The 21,885-nt window shown below is 44.8% G+C and overlaps 1 protein-coding gene across 4 annotated transcripts in view; it reads right to left on the reverse strand.

Annotated features, from left to right (window-relative positions):
• WDR72 (WD repeat domain 72) overlaps positions 1 to 21,885 on the reverse strand; it is a 451,594-nt gene that overhangs the window by 337,827 nt on the left and 91,882 nt on the right. For all 4 annotated transcript variants that reach the window (XM_077473505.1, XM_077473507.1, XM_077473506.1 and 1 more), the window contains exons 2-3: positions 19,204 to 19,368; positions 14,191 to 14,297 (exon numbers count right to left, since the gene is read on the reverse strand). In XM_077473505.1, the coding sequence (XP_077329631.1) occupies positions 14,191 to 14,297; positions 19,204 to 19,356 (260 nt within the window). In that variant the 5' untranslated portion in view covers positions 19,357 to 19,368. The remainder of the gene's footprint in view (positions 1 to 14,190; positions 14,298 to 19,203; positions 19,369 to 21,885) is intronic.

A 21,885-nucleotide genomic window follows, 5' to 3' on the forward strand; every position in this document is an offset into this window, starting at 1 on the left:
ATGCTTGTAGGGAAAATAATTAATTTGTCTCCTTTAAGAAAAGGGGAGTGGCCGGAGCAGGGGAGGCGCTCGGGTTAGAAAATTATTAGGCAGGAAGGGGAGTGACGTCAGTACTGAGCGGTGGAGGAAAAGATGCCCACCCACCCTCCCGAGTATCGTTGATTATAATAGGGGCTGTACGGATAGCCCATGGCAGTGGTTGGATCTTGGAAGGAGGAGAATATGGATGTTATATGCATATATAACATGGTTGGTACCTATCCGTGGTATGGGGGTTAACATGGTTGGTACCCATCTGTGGGATGGGGTTAGCATGGTTGGTACCCATCTGTGGTTTGGGGTTAACATGGTTGGTACCCATCTATGGTATGGGGTTAACATGGTTGGTACCCATCTGTGGTATGGGGTTAACATGGTTGGTACCCATATGTGGTATGGGGTTTAACATGTTGGTACCCATCTGTGGTATGGGGTTAACATGGTTGGTACCCATCTGTGGTATGGGGATAACATGGTTGGTACCCATCTGTGGATGGGGTTATCAGGTACCTTCTGGTTAACAAGGGGTTAACCTGGAAGGGGTAAAAGGTGGGTCACTGCGAAAGTTGAGTACCGTCTCCGGGTCCGGGGGTTTGCGACTGGAGGCCTAAAGTAAAAAGAAGTTTGTCGCAGTGACCAGTGGGGTGGGGTTCCCCTCAAAGACCCCAAAAAGTACAAAAAAGTTGGTTATGAGTTATTTTAAATGTTGTTTATTTAATCTCAAAGTAATTGTTAATAAAAGGCCATCAAGGCCATTTAATCCAAAATCTTATCATGTCATTTGTGAGGGGATTTGGAGAGGGTTAGATATTATGGTTAACGGGTGGAGGAAGTGACTGTGGGTTAGGTCCTTCACATGTCATGAGTTATTACTAAGAATTACAGGACTACAATATAAAATGCCAAATTTCTATTCAAAACAATTGCACCACTTTGACATTCAAAAATCTGACATAATCATAGCACCAGGGAGGTTAATAATGAAAATGTTACTCCTATTTAGATTCACTCTACACACAACAAACAGCTATTTATTCTAAGCAGAACCAGATGGAAATCTGCATCAAAGTTTGTTAAAAACATTGCAATGTGCATTGGTCACCCAAAAGGGATTGTTTTTTTTTCTCATGAAAAGTGGAGTTACTCTTTAACCACTTCCCACCCGGCCAATGCATATATACGGCCGGGTGGGAGCCGTCTACTCCTGATAGGACGTTCAGGAACGTCATTCCGGAGTAGCGGGATCGCGCGCGCGCCCGCGCAGCGGCGCGATCCCGATGTGCTCGTGTCACCCGGACACGGCGCATCTCAGATCGGCAGGAGGGCTCTGTGATTGGCCCTCCTGATCACATGACGGCCGTGTCCAATCACGGCCGTCATGTGATGTAAACAAACAGCCGGTTGCTAGGCAATCGGCTCTCCTCTCCTCACACGGAAGTCACCGCTGAGGAGAGGAGAGCAGAACGCTGCAGCCGGCTGATGATCAGTGAGTATGGGCTGCTTTTTACAGCTTTTTACTCACTGATCATCAGTGTAGTGTCAACACACAACACACCACACAGTACAAACACAGTCCCCACATATGTCCCCAAAACACACATGTCCCCAAAACATACATGTCCCCAAATAATAAAAACACATGTCCCTAATAATAAAAACATGTCCCCCACATATGTCCCACTAAAATCACATGTCCCAATGATTATCTGCACACATATGTACGTGATCACCTGCACACATATGTACATGATCATTTGCGTACATATGTCCGTGATCACACAAACCAATTATTATACACTTAACGGAATTTTTTTTACCAAAAACATGTAGCAGAACACATTTTGGCTTAAAATTATGACAAAATTTGATTTTATTGGATTTCTTTTCAAATAGAAAAAAGAAAATATTGTTTTTTTTCCAAATTTCCGCTATTTTTGCGCTTATATCGCAAAAAAAAAAAAAACGGAGTCGTGAATAAATAACACCAAAATAAAGCTCTATTTGTGCGAACAAAATGATAACAATTTCATTTGGGTACAGTGTAGCATGACCGCGCAATTGTCACTGAAAGCGCTAGAGCGCTGAAAGCTGAAAATTGGGCTGGGAAGGAAGGGGGCGAAAGTGCCCTGTATTGTAGTGGTTAAATATAGAATACATCATCAACTTCAATAGTGTCAAAAAAGAGTTGGGCCCCCAAAAACATAGTAGTTATATTCATTCATAAAAAATTTAACTATCACTAAAAACAGTTTTTGGAAGCTCATTCCTACAAGCAATATGGCAGACTAAGTTGTGATTAAGTACATCATTGTTAGAAGCATCCACTGCAAGAGGAATTTCAGTTTTGCTGAGATGCTTTCAATGTTATTCCGTTACAGGGATGCAGATTATTTTCCTTTTCCTTTTGCAAAACTGAGGTCACACAGTTGCGGATGATAGGTAGATCCTCCCATTTGACAATTAGTTTGAGAGGGGCTATGCTAGGACAATCATAATTTTCATTACAATGAAGAAAGGTAAGCAATTAATTAAGCTAAAATAGATAATTGAATCAATTGTAATTCAATTGTAATTCAATTGTAATTCAATGTGCTGCATGCTAATGAGTTAAATTATTGAAAAATATATTTTTCTTAGAACTAACGCTGTTATGCCCCTGTCATAAATATAATTCTTGCTAAATAAAAGAAGACTGTTACATTCTTAAAACAAAACTTTTGTTTTATCTACAGTAGTAAATAGATAGGAAGGTATATTATATTTACTGTTTTTTAACTTTTTTTTGTTTTTATTTATTCAGTTACTTCCTGGTTTCCAATTCTAGGGAAATTATGTCATACATCCCAGAAGTCTTTAGGAGAGGAGGGAGGGCTCCCTCAGCAAAGCACACCCTCCTGCCTGCATGCCTGAGCTAAGGGCAGAAGGACTCCAGGAAGTAAATGCTAAAAAAAAAAATCATCTGCCTCTACCCAAGACAGCCATGACCAGATATGCTAGGGGGCGTTTTTTTTAAGTGATTTCTCAGCAAAATAAACCATGGAGACTGGGATGGATGGGGAAGCGAGTTTGCTTTGAATTATAAAAAAGAATTAACCACTAGTGATGGATGAACTTCCGATGGGACGTTTCACGAACGCGGACCGCGAACGCGGCCGATAGTTTGTGAACCGTAACGTTCGCGGTGGGCCCCATTGACTTCAATGGGAGGCGAACTTTGCAAACCTACAGGTCAAATTTGCAGCCACAAAAGCATGACATACAGCAATGACACCAGCACCGTGATATACAGCACTGACACCTGCACCGTAAGCAGCCCCAGGAGCCAGTCAGCATAGCACAGGGATGGTGGGAGCCCCTCATAATGAGCATAGCACAGGGATGGTGGGAGCCCCTCATAATATGCACAGCAGAGGTACAGCCCCAGGAGGAAGTCAGCACAGCACAGGGATGGTGGGAGCCCCTCATAATAAGCAGCCCCAGGAGGAAGTCAGCACAGGGATGGTGGGAGCCCCTCATAAAAAGCAGCCCCAGGAGGAAGTCAGCACAGTACAGGGATGGTGGGAGCCCCTCATAATAAGCAGTCCCAGTAGAAATATGACACCACTCAACCTCTTCAAACAGGAGGGTACGGGCATATAGTACGGTGTGCTTTTTTTGGACAAGGAAGTGAGCCAAATGAAGAAAGAAGGTCTGTGTGCTCGATTAAAAAAATAGTTTCTAGACATATACATGGTCTACTGGTCACATGTGTTGAATTCCTCCGAGATTCATGCCTCATTCATTTTTAGAAATGTGAGGTAGTTAACACTGTCGTGAGCTAGGCGAGTACGCTTATCGGTCACGATCCCCGCTGCTGCGCTGAACGTCCTTTCGGACAGGACACTGGACGAGGGGCAAGCCAACGGTTCGATTGCAAATTGGGCAAGCTCTGGCCAGAGGTCAAGCCTGCCCACCCAGTAGTCCAGGGGTTCATCACTCCTCAGAGCATCCACATCGGCCGTTAACCCAATGTAGTCGGACACCTGACGGTCTAGGCGTTCCCTGATGCTGGATCCGGATGACACCTGTCGATGGATCGGCTGAAAGAATGACCTCATATCCGAAGTCACCAACACATCTTCAAACCGGCCTCTTCTTGCAGGCGCTGTTGGATTGTTACCCGCAACTCCTTCTCTGGGAGTGGGAATTGCTCCTCTGCCAGCGCAAGCAAAAGCAGAATGCAGCATTTCTCGAAGCAAGGCCTGGAAGTGCTCCATTCTGACAGCCCTCTGTGACGGCGGTAACATTTCCGCCCTTTTGTGTTTGTACCGGGGGTCTAAGTACGTTGCCACCCAGTACTGGTCCTTGACCCTTATGCTTTTTATACGGGGGTCCCTATTAAAACACTGGAGCATGAAGGCCCCCATTTGCACTAAACTGGAAGCGGTGTGGTGGCCTGGCTCCTGCTCATCATCCAGGATAATGTCGTCCTCTTCATTCTCCTCTTCATCCTATCCACGCACAACAACAGGGATCCCAGAAAGGTTTAAAGCATGCTCTTCTTGCTCCCCCTCATCCGCCCCGGCACCATCCTCCTCTGACTCCTCTTCAGACTCCTGTTGTTCACTTGTCTCAGATAGAGTAGCCCCCCCCTGGAAATTCATCCAGCATTGCGACTTTCTCATCTTCCCGCTCCTGCTCCTCCACAGCTTGATCAATGACACGACGCAATGCACGTTCCATAAAGAAGGCATAAGGTACCATGTCACTGATGGCGCCATGGCTGCGACTGACCAGTTTGGTGATCTCCTTAAATGGGTGCAGAAGTCTGCATGCGTCGCGCATGAGCAGCCACTGGCGCTGTGAAAAAAAACCCAGCTCCCCAGAACCTGTTCTGCCGCAGAGTTCATACAAGTAGACGTTAACTGCACGTTTCTGCTGGAGCAGCCTATCAAGCATATAGAAGGTTGAGTTCCATCGCGTCGGGCAATCGCAAATAAGACGTCTGACCGGCAGATTGTGTCGCCGCTAAATGTCAGCAAGGCGAGCCATGGCCGTGTAAGATCTTCTGAAATGGGCCGAGATTTTCCTTGCCTGCCGCAAGATGTCCTGGACCCCAGGGTATTTGACAACAAATCGCTGCACAACCAAGTTTAAGACGTGTGCCATGCATGGCACGTGCGTGATTTTGCCCTGTTTCAATGCGCTAAGCCCCTGGATGACGCAATGCGGGGCCCCTGGATGACACAATTTTGTTGCGAAACGCGTAGGGCTGAGCGGTACTCTACTTATCACCTCGTGTTTGTGACGGGTTCCAGGAGAACGGGTCTGTCCGTGTGCGTCCGGCCGGCGCCACGGACTCAAGGCGTATTTTCTTTTACACATCTGTAAGTGCATTTTTATATTTTTTATCCCAAAATAAAAGGGTTTTACACTATTTTGAGTTTTATCTCCCTTTATGATTTTGATGCCCCTGCCTTTGAGTCCTTCTTTTGGGCCTTGAGCCAAGTATACGGGAGCGAGCTTTTCTTCCCAAGAGTCTCTGAAGCAGCAAGGTCAGGAGGACATCGTGGAATCCCCTCCCCCGTGGCTGGAAGTGGTGCACAATTTCATAGAGCTCTGTGTGACCCTCTGTAGTGGGGGGTCATATTCGTCTGGTAAGCAGCAAATCTCAACATACGTTGGTGGTGGATTGAACACGACTTTTCTCAGTTTGGATTATATGAACATTATGTTTTATTTTTAGAGGTTTTTTATTTACAGCCTTACGTCAATCATTTTGGCGTTCTATACACGGACTTATTGTTTATACACTGTGTGTTGATGTTTTATATATTTCTCGTATTTATAAGTTATGTCATGTACTCTTATTATATATAGTTAATCACAGTAGTGAGGTTTTGAATCTGGAACATTAATACATATGTGTTCTACATTACGTACACATATTTATAGGGTTGTCGTACCCTGTATAGTGCATATCTTAATACTACTGTACAAGTAGTTGGTCACATCTTTCTTTGTTTAAGCGCGGCTTACGTTTTTTCGTGTACCTCACTCAACCCTATGTACTGTAGTACCCTATACCTTACCAGTCCCTATAAGGACCTTTGTGGAACAAGTAGGTTGTGACTGATTAGCAGACTGTACGTCAGTCCCTATACCGATGAAGGACTGCTGCAGTATAGGGCAGCGGTCAGCAGTAATGCACCTCAACCCTATGTATTGTGGACCTATACCAGTCCTTATAGAATGGCAGACTGTACCTCACTCAACCCTATGTACTGTAGTACCCTATACCTTACCAGTCCTTATAAGGACCTTTGTGGAACAAGTAGGTTGTGACTGATTAGCAGACTGTACGTCAGTCCCTATACCGATGAAGGACTGCTGCAGTATAGGGCAGCGGTCAGAAGTAGTGCACCTCAACCCTATGTATTGTGGACCTATACCAGTCCTTATAGAATAGCAGACTGTACCTCACGCAACCCTATGTACTATAGCACCCTACACCAGGTTATTACCAGTCCTTATAAGGACCTTTGTGGAACAAGTAGGTTGTGAATGATTAGCAGACTGCAGCAGAAGGGCAGCAGTCAAGTATAATATTCTTTCTATATTTGGAAGAAAGAATATTATACGTGTACAAGCCTATTACCCTACCACTGATACCAGTCCTGAAAAGAACCTTTGTGGACCTAATATAGTAACAGCTACTGATTAAACTGACCCTCACTGCCTCACACACTGCTTCCTGCCTGTCCCTATATAAACTGACAAAACAGAGGCTACTGGAACAATAACTGGAATAGCACTTTTGTGGACCTGATGGTAACAGATAATGACTAAACTGAATATAAAAATGGGAAAGTCCTGTTGAGCAACACTCGCTAGGTAAAAAAGGGTATGAAATGTAGGAAGCTGCTCACATATAAAAGTGTTCTCTGCACTCTAAGTAAAATTATAAGGGGTGTTTTATGTGGCGCTACCTAAATAAATTCTAATAAAGTGATTGAACTACAAAAATAAAATTAATACAAGAAAATTATAAATAAAATTATGTGAATCTATCCAACGTATCAAATAGTGAAAAATATTAATCAAGCTGCTAAACGGCAATAAAATGCATAAATATCAATTTACCCTAAATGATATGGTGTATCAACAGTATAAAAATAAATCTCAGTTGCAAAAATACATGCGGCAGTGCGAATAGTGAAAAATCGTCTAGCATAATGCTGCCATACTTCTACCACAATTAATAAATGACAAGTGCTTAGAAACAAAAATCAAGATAAAATATACCAAAGATAATGGTAAAAAATAGTAATATGCAAAAATATATATATCCACATTAAACGCAAATTGCATGCAACAGTGTAAAATAGTGCAAAATCTGGCAATATAAACAATAAAAAATATATATTCTGTGAGCATTAAATTCCAGTGCCCAGTGAAACACGTGTGTAAACAGTCCACTCCAAAAAATTTGCAGTTCGTTTAGCAATAATATCCATGCAGTGTGAGCAGTCAATATGATGTTCCCTCTTCCTTTGACTTTCAGTGCTTTACATGCACCCCTTGTTTCCCCCAGCCTCTCACCTCCAATAAAGGTCCCTACGGACCGGATCACACTTGAGGGGTGGTTAGTAACCAATCTTCCACCATTAAAAACTACAGCCTCCAAGAACTCCAACCAGTTCCTCCAATAGCGATGATCCAGGCAGTATATAAAAGAATGAGGGGGGGCTCCAATGAGTAGTAACGCACAGTATTTATTTATAATAAAAAATCAACACTTATATTCAAGTAAAACTTTTCATGAAATGTACACTGCGGAGCTTCTGGTCTCGGCCGCGACCGGAAGTAACAAGTGACACCTCAACTCCTCCCTGACGCGTTGCGTCACGACCACGTGACTGACCCTTTGAGAAAGTCACGCACCCATTTCGGCGACCCTAGAAACCCCGGACGTGCACCCCCAACCCCAAAATATGGAGCTTTCCATCCTACCTTCAGCACAATTCAGACTTTAAAGCATACATGGAGAAGGAGTGGGCAATTTATACACATGCGAATGCGATACACACTGATAGCCCCAACTTGTTTTGGGATGCTGGCAAAGCATTTCTCCGAGGACGCATTATTTCTTATGCATCCTCGTTCAAAAAACATGCCCTTCACAACTACAAAACTTCCAGCTCCAGACTGCATCAGGCCCAACAAGCACTCTACGCTAATGACTCTCCCGAAAATCGGACGGCTTGGCACTCAGGCAAACAGTCTTTTGATGCATGGGCTGAAACCCTGGAAATCACCAAAATAACCTACCTCGATGCTACTCTTCATAAATTTGGCAACAAAGCTGGCAAACTTCTTGCCAGACTTTGCAAAGGCCCTTACCGCCCGACGGTCATTCCATCCATTCGCGACTCGGACGGTCGTGTTACAACCTCCCAGAAAGGCATAAACGCGGCAATGCTGCGCTACTACTCTACCCTCTACTCGGCAGACCCTATTGACCAACGCACAGCGCGAGACTTCCTCGATAAAGTTGACTTAACCTGCATATCCTCCGACCAACTCAATGAGCTAAATGCCCCCATCTCCCCTTCTGAAATTTCTTCCACAATTCGGTCCCTAGCCTCCTCCAAAGCCCCCGGCCCCGATGGCCTGACAGGCGAATTTTATAAATCTTTTGATCCCCTGCTAACTCCGACTCTTGCCATAGTCTACCAGAACATATGGTCTGGCGGTGCTTATTTACCCTCTGGCAACCAAGCGATTATTAAACTGCTAGAAAAAAAAGGGAAAGACCCGCAAGAACCTGGGTCGTATAGACCCATTTCGCTCCTAAATCTTGATGTCAAGATCCTTTCTAAAATAGTAGCCAACCGCCTGGCCAATATCATCCCCTTCCTGATACATTCCGCCCAATCAGGCTTTGTTAAGGGTAGAACAGCGACCATCAATATCAGGAAGGTGATGATCGCACTGGAACACGCTAGATGTAACCCTAATAGTGATCTGGCCATTATTACCCTAGATGCCGAAAAGGCTTTTGACAATGTTAACTTTGGGTGGCTGTCCATGGTTTTGGGCGAGATGGACTTCTCTGGCCAATTTCTTCACTTAATCAGCTCTATGTATACATCCCCAACAGCTAGGCTTGTTGCCGCAGGCCTCTTATCAGACGAATTTCGCTTGTATAAAGGTACCAGACAGGGCTGCCCTCTATCCCCTCTCCTTTTTAACATTGCTATTGAGCTACTTTCTAGGTACTTATCGACTGTAGCCCCCTTACATGGCATCAAAATAGGGTCACATGAACTAAGAATGTCCCTCTTTGCTGACGATGTTCTTATTTTCTCTGCCGACCCGTCCGCTGACATGCCCACGATCAAAGATGTTTTTGACCAATTCCGACAATGCTCGGGCTTGCGCATAAATTATTCTAAAAGCGAAATACTCCCCTTAGGCTCCCACCCGCATCCACTATGGGCACAACACTCCATTTTTACAATAGCGAAAACGCATATTACATACCTGGGCATTAAGATAGGGAGACTACCCTCTTCTCTATACCACCTGAATTACCCTCCCCTTTTTGCCAAAATTAAACATGAATGTGAAAACTGGATGGATCTACCTCTATCGCTTCTGGGAAGGTGCCATCTATTCAAAATGGTCAGTTTCGCACGCTTATTATATCCCCTTCAGACGATACCACTACTTCTCCGGCACAAGGACATCAAACTCCTAAACGCTGCAATCTCCAATTTCATATGGCGAGGCAAGAGACCACGCATAGCATTTACCAAACTCCACCTTCCCAGAACCGAGGGGGGTATCAGTCTCCCTAACCTTAGAATGTACAACCTAGCCTGTCTGTTAAGGGTAGGCATCGACTGGATAACCCAGAAATCCATCCCGTTGCTCAAATTACCAACTGGAGTCCGAAATGACACGTCCCTATTCCCTGTCTGCCCTTCTTCACTGTCAGTGGAAAACTCTCGACCCATCTTTTCAACACAATCTTCTCCTGAGAGATACAGCTATCGCCTGGAGAGAAGTCAGAAAAGGTCTCAAGCTATCTCCATTCATGTCAAGACACCTCCCGATTCAGGGTCATCCAAACTTTACCCCAGGTCTGGACCACCATCCTTACGCATCATGGCGACAGAAAGGCCTTATTAACTTCTCGTCCATGTGTGACTTGGACTCTGGTCGTGCATTATCTTTCCGGACCTTAGCCCAAAAATACTCCTTGCCGGATTCCTCTGCTTTTCACTACGGCCAGTGCCTCAGCTTTCTCCAGAAATCTTGCAGGGCAGAGCACTCGAGGTTCAAATATTCTCTCATTGACACACTTCTACGCAAAGACTCCTACAAAATCTCTGAAATCTACAAACCTCTACTTCTTAAAACAACGCCATCTCTACATTCATCCTCGGTATCTAACTGGGCGAAAGACTTTTCGGACGATGACATAGTCGAAAAGATTCTGCATTGCCTTAACTCAGTATACCACCTAATCCCGAACGAATCTTGGAGGGAAACCCAACTAAAAATCTCGCACAGAGCGCATATACCGTTCCTCCCATCGGGGACACCTCATACTTCTCAGGCTTCACAGTGCCCTCTTTGCCAACAATCAAGACCTACTCTTGCTCACCGCTACTGGTCCTGTTTGGCCATCTCTTCGTTCTGGGATCGAATATTGGCCTTTATCTTTGAAGTTACACTTCTGAAACTTCCCAAGGATCCGCTATTCCTCATCTTCGGGTACTGGGATCCTAAATTACTCCCATGGTCAGCTGCCTCCTCACCCCCAGGCAAGGAATGGGCCCTGATTTGCCTGTTGCTTGCCAGGAGAGCCATTCTAGCAAACTGGACTGCCACTGCCACTCCTTCAGTTTCTCAAGTCAACAGAGACCTCGGGCATCTTCTTCTCCGGGACAAACTTAACACAAACCTACACCAACCTAAAGCCACACAACGTTTCCATGGTAGATGGGACCTGTACATCGCCTCCAAACTCACTCCTCAGGAACGGACCCTCCTCAAAGACCATTCTTTCACTCGCAAGGACCCCCTGCTACCAGCGAATTGTACTGTATTGTGAAACTTTAATACACAGTCTACAACACAGTGTATCTTCCATTCTTCAACACCACACCCCCATCACTGGTAGGGGCTCCCACCCCCCCAGGTGCGGACTGCTATACCAGACTCGGCAAGTCCCCCCCCCCCCCTCTTCCCCTCTAGTAGTCTGTTATTTCTTTATGTATATTCCATGTAGGACCTTGGCTCCCCTGAAGGATACCATGGTGCCATACCATACTATCAGCACATCCATCCAGTTGAGGTCATCCCCTTCTCCTTCTTGTGAGAGAGAATGGTTTGGCCTCCATTTCCTGCAAGAAGTAATATGTTTCTGTTTTCAACGCATTTAAATGTCGATGTGACTGCTTTCCCGTGATTCATACAGCTTTTTCAAAAATGCCTTTATTCATCTTACGGTATTTTCTTTGTCATGCACCTTCTTTTCAATAAAATTTCTTTAAAAAAAAAAAAACACCCCTTGTAATGACTAAACTGACTGTCCCTACAGCAGACACACCGTCCTGTCCCTTTCTCTAAACTGACAAAAGACACTCAGGCTGCTGCAACAATCAGTAGCACAGCAAACCTATATACACCTAACACCTATACCAGTCCTGAAAAGAACTTTTGTGTACCAAATAGCTAGTGATTTGGGTCACTGCAATCTCTCCCTGCTCCACACAGCAACCTCTCCCTATAGTGACAGAAGAAAGAATGTAAAATGGCCGCCGGATCGGGTGTATTTATAAGTTAGGGGGAATGTCCAAGTGTCCATGAGCTGTAATGTCTCAATTGGCTGTCCTGTACCCCATGATGGATGTGTCATCATAGGTCAAAGTTCTTTTACACAGTAAACACAGAAGTCCGCCGGGCGAACGGCGCCAATAGTCCGCCGAACAGGCGGACCGCGAACAGCCGAAATTTGCCGCAAAACGACCGCCGGGCGAACCGTTCGGCCATCACTAGTTGTGAATGATTAGCAGACTGTACCTCAGTCCTTATACTGATAAAGGACTGCTGCAGTATAGGGCAGCAGTCAGCAGTAGTGCACCTCAACCCTATATATTGTGGACCTATACCAGTCCTTAAGGAACAGCAGACTGTTCCTCATTCAACCCTATGTACTGTAGTACCCTAGACCTTACCAGTCCTTATAAGGACCTTTGTGGAACTAGTAGGTTGTGAATGATTAGCAGACTGTACGTCAGTCCCTATACTGATAAAGGACTGCTGCAGCAGTAGGGCAGTAGTCAGCAGTAATGCACCTCAACCCTATATATTGTGGACCTATACCAGTCCTTAAGGAATAGCAGACTGTACCTCACTAAACCCTATGTACTGTAGTACCCTAGACCTTACCAGTCCTTATAAGGACCTTTGTGGACCTAGTAGGTTGTGAATGATTAGCAGACTGTACCTCAGTCCCTATACTCATAAAGGACTACTGCAGCAGAAGGGCAGCAGTCAAGTATAATATTCTTTCTATTTTTGGAAGAAAGAATATTATACGTGTACAAGCCTATTACCATACCAGTCCTGAAATGAACCTTTGTGGACCTAATAGTAACAGCTACTGATTAAACTGACTGTCCCTGCTGCACACAGCGTCCTGTCCCTTTCTCTACACTGACAAAAGACACTCAGGTTGCTGCAACAATCACTAGCACAGCAGTGCCTCAAACCTATATCCTGAACTACACCTAACACCTATACCATGATACCAGTCCTTAAAAGAACTTTTGTGGACCTAATAGCTAGCGATTTGGGTCACTGAAGTCTCTCCCTGCTCCACACAGCAACCTCTCCCTATAGTGACAGTAGAAAGAATGTAAAATGGCCACCGGATCGGGTCTATTTATAAGTTAGGGGGAATGTCCAAGTGTCCATGTGCTGTAATGTCTCAATTGGCTGTCCTGTACCCCATGATGGATGTGTCATCATAGGTCAAAGTTCTTTTACACAGTAAACACGGAAGTCCGCCGGGCGAACGGCGGCAATAGTCCACCGATCGGGCGGACGGCGAACAGCCAAAATTCGCAGCAAAACGACCGCCGGACGAACCGTTCGGCCATCCCTATTAACCACATCAATACTGGGCACTTTCGCCACCTTCCTTCCCAGACCAATTTTCAGCTTTGAGCGCTCTTGCATTTTCAATAACAACTGCGCGGTCATGCAACGCTGTACCCAAATGAAATTTTTATAATTTTGTTCACATAAATAGAGCTTTATTTTGGTGGTATTTATTCATGACTCCACTTCTTTTTTTTTTTTGCTATATAAGCAAAAAAATTGCTGAAATTTGGAAAAAAAACAATATTTTCTTCTTTCTATTTTAAAAGAAATCAAATAAAATCTAATTTTGTCATACATTTAAGCCAAAATGTATTCTGCTACATTCTGCTTCCGTTAAGTGTATAATAATTGGTTTGTGTGATCAGGGACATATGTACGCAAATGATCATGTACAGATGTGTGCAGGTGATCACAGACATATGTGTGCAGATAATCATTTGGACATGTGATTTTACTGTTACATATGTGGGGGACAGGTGTTTTTACTATGTGGCGACATGTGTTTTGGGGACATGCGTGTTTACTTTGTGTTTTTTTACATTGTGGTGACACTAGACTGGTGATCAGTGAGTAAAAAGCTATAAAAAAACAACTCATACTCACTGATCACCAGCCGGCTGCAGTGATCCGCACAGAAGTTATCGGTGAGGAGAGGAGAGCCGATTGCCTTGCAACCGGCTCTGTATTTACATCACATGACGGCTGTGATTGGACACGGGCATCATGTGATCAGGAAGGCCAATCGCAGAGCCCTCCTGTCGATGTGCCATGTCTGGATGATACAAGCACATCGGGATCACGCCACCTGGCGGGCCCGCGCGTGCGATCCCCCTCCTTATGAAGGACATTTCTGAACGTCCTCTCAGAAAGAGAGAGCGCCCACCCGACCATTTATATACAGTGGCCGGGTTGGAAGTAGTTAACTAGCACTTTTGGTTTGTGATGCTCAGATACAGTGTAGTTCAATAATTAAAGTCACTTGGTACTTACCCATTTTCTGCTCCACTCACAACATATGGCTGTTTTTCAAAATCCCTTGCTTTTGCTAAGCAGGTGACAGCAGCAGTGTGACCAAAAAGAATTGCTTTCGAAGTAATCTAAAAAAAAAAAAAAGTGTAATATGGAGGTTACAGGGAACAATGTGTGCCACCACTCCTTTGTTGAATAAAGCCTCGTACACACGATTCGTTTTTTGGCAGGAAATTGTGTGATGACAGACTATTTGCCTTAAATCCGACCATTAGTATGCTCCATCAGACAATTGTTGGCCAACAAATGTTGGATGGCAGGCTAGTAAATTTTCGGCAGACAATGGTCTATTGTCAGATTTTCCCATCGTGTGTACACAAGTCCATCACAAAGTACAAACACACATGCTCGGAATCAATGCTCACCAAACACGACATTAGCAGAAGGTGCCCAAAGGGTGCACCACCCTCTGGGCACCTTCTGCTAAGCACCTCAAGAGCTGAAATTCATGGTAGTACGTCACTATGTTTGTGTTTGTTGGCCGACAATTGTGTATCGTTTGTATGCAAGACAAGCACACCCTTCAGACAAAAGTCTGGCACTTTGTCTGGGGAAAATCCGATTGTGCGTACGAGGCTTAAGAGTTACATCATACTGAATGCAATAAATAATAGTGTGTATTTTCAAAAAATCTAAAATCTGATTGGTTATTATGGGAAGCTGCACTGGATTCTGTGTGCAGTTTTATTAAATCTCCCCTATTAAGTCAGTGACATAGTGCTTCTTTTCGTACTTAGTTTATCATTGTTCTATACTCTATGAACACCCTTCTGTCATTTTGACTCTTTTTGCATTGTTAATCCTACTCTGTACTAGACATGGGCGCCGGCAATAAATTCATTTCGTTCTGTTCCGTTACGGTTCGTATTAAATTTAATTCGTACTTCGTATTTTGTGTCCGAAATTCCATTTCGTTTCGTACGAAATATGAATTGTTGTTAGGTTCGTTAATTTGTATGAACGTTCGTTACGATGAATTTAAAGGCAAAAATATACCTCAATATGACAGTCGATGCTGATGGAAGTTTGGTTTTATCCGAAATAGGAAATTACGTTTAAGAATTTCCTATCCGAAATACGAATTTTCATTAGAAGAGAAAGAGAGAAGCGGATTGTCTGCCATGCACCGCTGGTCCAGTTTTCGCTTGCTCCTCCTGGGGCTGCTTATTATGAGGGGCTCCCACCATCCCTGTGCTATGCTGACTTCCTCCTGGGGCTGCTTATTACGAGGGGCTCCCACTATCCCTGTGCTATGCTGACTTCCTCCTGGGGCTGTACCTCTGCTGTGCATATTATGAGGGGCTCCCACCATCCCTGTGCTGTGCTGACTTCCTCCTGGGGCAAGTCAGCACAGCACAGGGATGGTGGGAGCCCCTCATAATATGCACAGCAGAGGTACAGCCCCAGGAGGAAGTCAGCATAGCACAGGGATGGTGGGAGCCCCTCATAATAAGCAGCCCCAGGAGGAAGTCAGCATAGCACAGGGATGGTGGGAGCCCCTCATAATAAGCAGCCCCAGGAGGAAGTCAGCATAGCACAGGGATGGTGGGAGCCCCTCATAGTAAGCAGCCCCAGGAGGAAGTCAGCATAGCACAGGGATGGTGGGAGCCCCTCATAGTAAGCAGCCCCAGGAGGAAGTCAGCATAGCACAGGGATGGTGTGATCCCCTCATAGTAAGCAGCCCCAGGAGGAAATCAGCATAGCACAGGGATGGTGTGAGCCCCTCATAATGAGCACAGCAGAGGTACAGCCCCAGGAGGAAGTCATTACAGCACAGGGATGGTGGGAGCCCCCCATAGTAAGCAGCCCCAGGAGGAAGTCAGCATAGCACAGGGATGGTGGGAGCCCCTCATAGTAAGCAGCTCCAGGAGGAAGTCAGCATAGCACAGGGATGGTGGGAGCCCCTCATAATATGCACAGTAGAGGTACAGCCCCAGGAGGAAGTCAGCACAGCACAGGGATGGTGGGAGCCCCTCATAATAAGCAGTCCCAGGAGGAAGTCAGCACAGCACAGGGATGGTGGGAGCCCCTCATAATATCCACAGCAGAGGTACAGCCCCAGGAGGAAGTCAGCACAGCACAGGGATGGTGGGAGACCCTCATAATAAGCAGCCCCAGGAGGAAGTCAGCATAGCACAGGGATGGTGGGAGCCCCTCATAATAAGCAGCCCCAGGAGGAAGTCAGCATAGCACAGGGATGGTGGGAGCCCCTCATAGTTAGCAGCCCCAGGAGGAAGTCAGCATAGCACAGGGATGGTGGGAGCCCCTCATAGTAAGCAGCCCCAGGAGGAAGTCAGCATAGCACAGGGATGGTGGGAGCCCCTCATAGTAAGCAGCCCCAGGAGGAAATCAGCATAGCACAGGGATGGTGGGAGCCCCTCATAATGAGCACAGCAGAGGTACAGCCCCAGTAGTAAGTCATCACAGCACAGGGATGGTGGGAGCCCCTCATAATGAGCACAGCAGAGGTACAGCCCCAGGAGGAAGTCAGCACAGCACAGGGTTGGTGGGAGACCCTCATAATAAGCAGCCCCAGGAGGAAGTCAGCATAGCACAGGGATGGTGGGAGCCCCTCATAATATGCACAGCAGAGGTACAGCCCCAGGAGGAAGTCAGCACAGCACAGGGATGGTGGGAGCCCCTCATAATAAGCAGCCCCAGGAGGAAGTAGGCATAGCACAGGGATGGTGGGAGCCCCTCATAATAAGCAGCCCCAGGAGGAAGTCAGCATAGCACAGGGATGGTGGGAGCCCCTCATAGTAAGCAGCCCCAGGAGGAAGTCGGCATATCACAGGGATGGTGGGAGCCCCTCATAGTAAGCAGCCCCAGGAGGAAGTCAGCATAGCACATGGATGGTGGGAGCCCCTCATAATATGCACAGCAGAGGTACAGCCCCAGGAGGAAGTCAGCACAGCACAGGGATAGTGGGAGCCCCTCATAATATGCACAGCAGAGGTACAGCCCCAGGAGGAAGTCAGCACAGCACAGAGATGGTGGGAGCCCCTCATAATAAGCAGCCCCAGGAGGAAGTCAGCATAGCACAGGGATGGTGGGAGCCCCTCATAATAAGCAGCCCCAGGAGGAAGTCAGCATAGCACAGGGATGGTGGGAGCCCCTCATAATGAGCACAGCAGAGGTACAGCCCCAGGAGGAAGTCAGAATAGCACAGGGATGGTGGGAGCCCCTCATAATAAGCATAATGACTGAGTCGTCGATGCGACGACAACTGATCCGAAACCTGAAATTCGTGAACAAAAGTTCGTATTGCGTACAGAATTCGGACACATGGCAATTCGTATTTCGGATCCTTCCGAACGTACGAATTTTGGGAAATTCGTACGAATTTGAGATTCGTACGAAACGAATTGCACATGTCTACTCTGCACCCGTTTAGGAAAAGTCAGGTTAAAGCGACCCTTTGTCTGATCATTCACAGAACTCATGCAGCAGTGAGAGTCAACTCCTGCTGCTGTCAGTTAAATCCTGTGAGGATGAAGCAGGGGACGTCAATAGATGCACGCAGTCTGGTTCAGGATTTAGCCCACATGAGTGCCCCATAGCAAGTGGCCTGCTATGGGGGCACTTGGAAGGGAGGAGGGGCCCAGAGCCCCAGCAAGGGACCCCAGAAAAGGAAGTTTGGTACTGTTGTGTGCAAAACCATTGTACAAAGCAGGTAAATATAACATGTTTGTTATTTTTTTTTAAATGTAACCTTTACAATCACTTTTGGATGCACATTAGACAAGCAGTTGCTTTTCAGTAGACATTCATCAGTAATTTCCATGATCCCCGATTAAGCATCACAATGTCATAGGAGTAACTATTCTAACAAGAAATGTTATTAAGGAATTCAAGGAAGTTTAGTTAAATACTTTGGAAGAAATAAGTACAATGTGTAATTTACACAAGCTGAAATACTATCACTGCCTACCACTTCCAGCTACCGGACCTGAAGTTCGGGACTACAACATGCTACAGACAATTGTATTTCTTTATTTGATTGTAGCAACTTAAACGGAATCAATGATTTTTCCCTCATTCAGAAACTGTAAAGCCTAGTAAACATGGGCCGAATGTCGGGCAACATAGGTCGGTTCAAAAAATCGAACTGACATTCGGCCAGTGTATATGGCAGCTGGTCCGTTCGGCCAGCTTCAGTAGGAAGACATGCTAGAAAACCAGTGGCCGAACGGCTCCCTATTAACTACTTTCACTTTGACCTGAGTGTTCTGGCCACCCCCTTTCATAACACAATATCTCAGTGGGGGAGATTGCTGTACTAACATCGGAGCTGTTAGTGTTTTTTTTTTGTTGAATAAAAAAAAAATGAATGGTGTGTACTAGGCTTAACACAGGGTATGTATTTGCATCCGATTTCACTTGTACCCACCCTTCCCCACCTATCAATAGCATGCTGTGCGGTTTTGCAAATGTTTACATTTCAGTGGTTCTATAGTAGTAATTACAATAATAAGGATTATTGCCATTCTGTCTATTACAAGTGAAACTTATTATATCCTGTTTCACAGAGCTCTGCACATTACTGTCCTGAGCGGTGAAATATGTAGAAGATAAGTATTTTTAACCTGTACATAATTATTATTTAATCCAAAATAATACACACGCATGTCAAAATTCAGTTGTCCAGATAGTCTTGATTTAGGAGCTACGAAGCATAAAATTATGAGTTTCAGTGTCTGGGTTTCTCATTCCTCTCAGAAATGTCAGAGATTTACAAATTATGCTGCTGCTGATCAAATGTGGGCACACGTCATTGAATTCCAGATCAATGATGCCAAAAACTTTTTAACAGGTAGCTATTACATATTTATGCAGTATGTCGGTAAAATAATAATAGGCAGTTTACAAGGCACACTGGCAGGCACATGTACAGTATGTGCAATTAGATAGATAGATAGATAGATAGATAGATAGATAGATAGATTCCGTTTAAGGCAATCTTTGTACACAAACCTTAATTTCCATTGACAAGTGCCAAAGACATATCTGTCCCTCTAGACTTCCCGTGACAATGGTCTTTTGATCCTCTGTTATCATCATGGCTGTGATACTGTGTGCAGGGGCCCGGTTACCCCATAGGGCCACTGCTTGTGTACTGCTCTTCATTATAAACTTTGTCTGAAATAAAGAAGAAATATTATTATACAGTGAACATATATCAGAGATATACAGGAACTTCAGACATTTCCGACATCCCTGCCCGTTTTGATTACTGACCTCCATTATACAGTGAACAATGGAGATGTGTGTTCAGGTCATGCAAAGCTACCTGTGATTATCCTCATACACAGCATCACTCTCAGTGAAGTCCAGGCTAGCTCTAGTAATACAGGTGAAACAGCTGGAGGAATCTAAGGACAAAAAGGCCAATCTATTGGGACTACAGAATTCTGATCGCAATTGGGAAGGGGTTCCCCACAGTAGCTGGTCTTTTGGAGAAGCTGTGTGCCATTAAGTCCATGCCTGGCTGCCCACACATCTGCTCTGACAATGGAGGGCCTCTTGACTGGCTGAAAATTACATGCAAAGCTACAGTACCTCCACATCATCAGGTTTGGGCTTTCTGAACTTTTGAGGGAGGGAAGCTAAAGAAATGATCTGCCCTGGGTTCCAGTTGTGGGGAATGGAGTTAATAAGGCCTGCATCTGAGTGTGCTGAGTAAATAGGCACTCTGATCCAGTACCTGATACTGAATTAAAGGCAGACAGCTAAACACAGAGATGAAATGCATGTTACCTGCCAAAGGATTTCTGTTAATCTAGTTCTTAGCTTTAGATAGCTTTTTCATGCAGCAGAATACTGTCTGTTAGGAAACGACCTGATTTACTTGTACTTGAGCAAAAGTTACAGGTCCTGTCCCTCCCACAGCCTGTGACTTGACAGTGAAGGAAAAAGCATCAGACTGAGAAGCAAAGCTCTGTCACTTTGTTTTCTCCACCTATCAGCATGTCTCTTGTTAGCCCAGGAGCTTATTGTCCCCTTGCACTGCTTTTACCACTCCTAATCTGAGCTCTGCTGTACACAGGCTTCAAAGAATCTGATACCAAGTCAAATTCAGGTACTTAAATTTGATTATTATACATTTTAAGAGGGGGAGAGGGAAACATTTTGGGACTTTAAATGAAATTACGGCCTGGTAAGGTCGTGTATTTCCATCCCTGTCAATATGACTATATATTTTTCAGCACGTGGGCAAATTGCTAGCGATTTGAAGGAAAGGGAGTTGGGACTTTAAATGAAGCACATGGTTTGCAAGACAACACAAAATGGTGGATAAATAGACGATTTAATAGTTCATATACAAAACAATGGTATAAAACAATATCCTATTAATATTTGACAAGATATCTAGAATGGGTAGTGACACTGATAGCCAGTGAAAACATACAGACCATGATATCAATTGGCAAGATAGGTAGAACAGGTAATAACAATGGTAAAAATGTCTTTGCTTGGTACAATCAAGGGACCACCAGTGTTGAATCAGGTAAACAATTATTGCTCGATCATGCCTGCCCGATCTCAGACCTCAAGAATCCTGTTAAAAGGGTAATTCGTATGTTGTCCAATAAAATTGGCAAATAAAAGATGGCCGGTAGCTTGACGCGTTTCGTGGTTCAAGACCACTCATCAGGAGCGGACACGTCATGTTTCTAAGGTTAGAATGATATAATAAGTCACCATGGTTAAAGGGTACATCAGGGGCAGATACATCTCCTGAAGGGCTAAAATACTCACTGAAGTAAGTTTGTTGGTGGTGGAAGGGCAGGAATGGTAAGTCATCCAAGAAAACCGCAACCAGGAGTTGGGGCGGATGCCCGTCATTCTCATCTGCCATCCTCCCCCTAGGGTGCCTCGTGGTCCTGTGTTTCCTTGATGGGTGCCTCTGTCTTTTCGCCGCGGCGGGAGGCATCCGCCCCAACTCCTGGTTGCGGTTTTCTTGGATGACTTACCATTCCTGCCCTTCCACCACCAACAAACTTACTTCAGTGAGTATTTTAGCCCTTCAGGAGATGTATCTGCCCCTGATGTACCCTTTAACCATGGTGACTTATTATATCATTCTAACCTTAGAAACATGACGTGTCCGCTCCTGATGAGTGGTCTTGAACCACGAAACGCGTCGAGCTACCGGCCATCTTTTATTTGCCAATTTTATTGGACAACATACGAATTACCCTTTTAACAGGATTCTTGAGGTCTGAGATCGGGCAGGCATGATCGAGCAATAATTGTTTACCTGATTCAACACTGGTGGTCCCTTGATTGTACCAAGCAAAGACATTTTTACCATTGTTATTACCTGTTCTACCTATCTTGCCAATTGATATCATGGTCTGTATGTTTTCACTGGCTATCAGTGTCACTACCCATTCTAGATATCTTGTCAAATATTAATAGGATATTGTTTTATACCATTGTTTTGTATATGAACTATTAAATCGTCTATTTATCCACCATTTTGTGTTGTCTTGCAAACCATGTGCTTCATTTAAAGTCCCAACTCCCTTTCCTTCAAATCGCTAGCAATTTGCCCGCGTGCTGAAAAATATATTGATTATTATACAGATGTATTTAATTAGTACTAATAAATACATTTATATATTAGAAATTATAATAATTATTATATGATAA

Source organism: Lithobates pipiens, unplaced genomic scaffold (assembly GCF_037356315.1).
Source record: "Lithobates pipiens isolate NorthernLeopardFrog02 unplaced genomic scaffold, aLitPip1_a1.2 Scaffold_8, whole genome shotgun sequence".
In the NCBI taxonomy this organism is placed as follows: domain Eukaryota; kingdom Metazoa; phylum Chordata; class Amphibia; order Anura; family Ranidae; genus Lithobates; species Lithobates pipiens.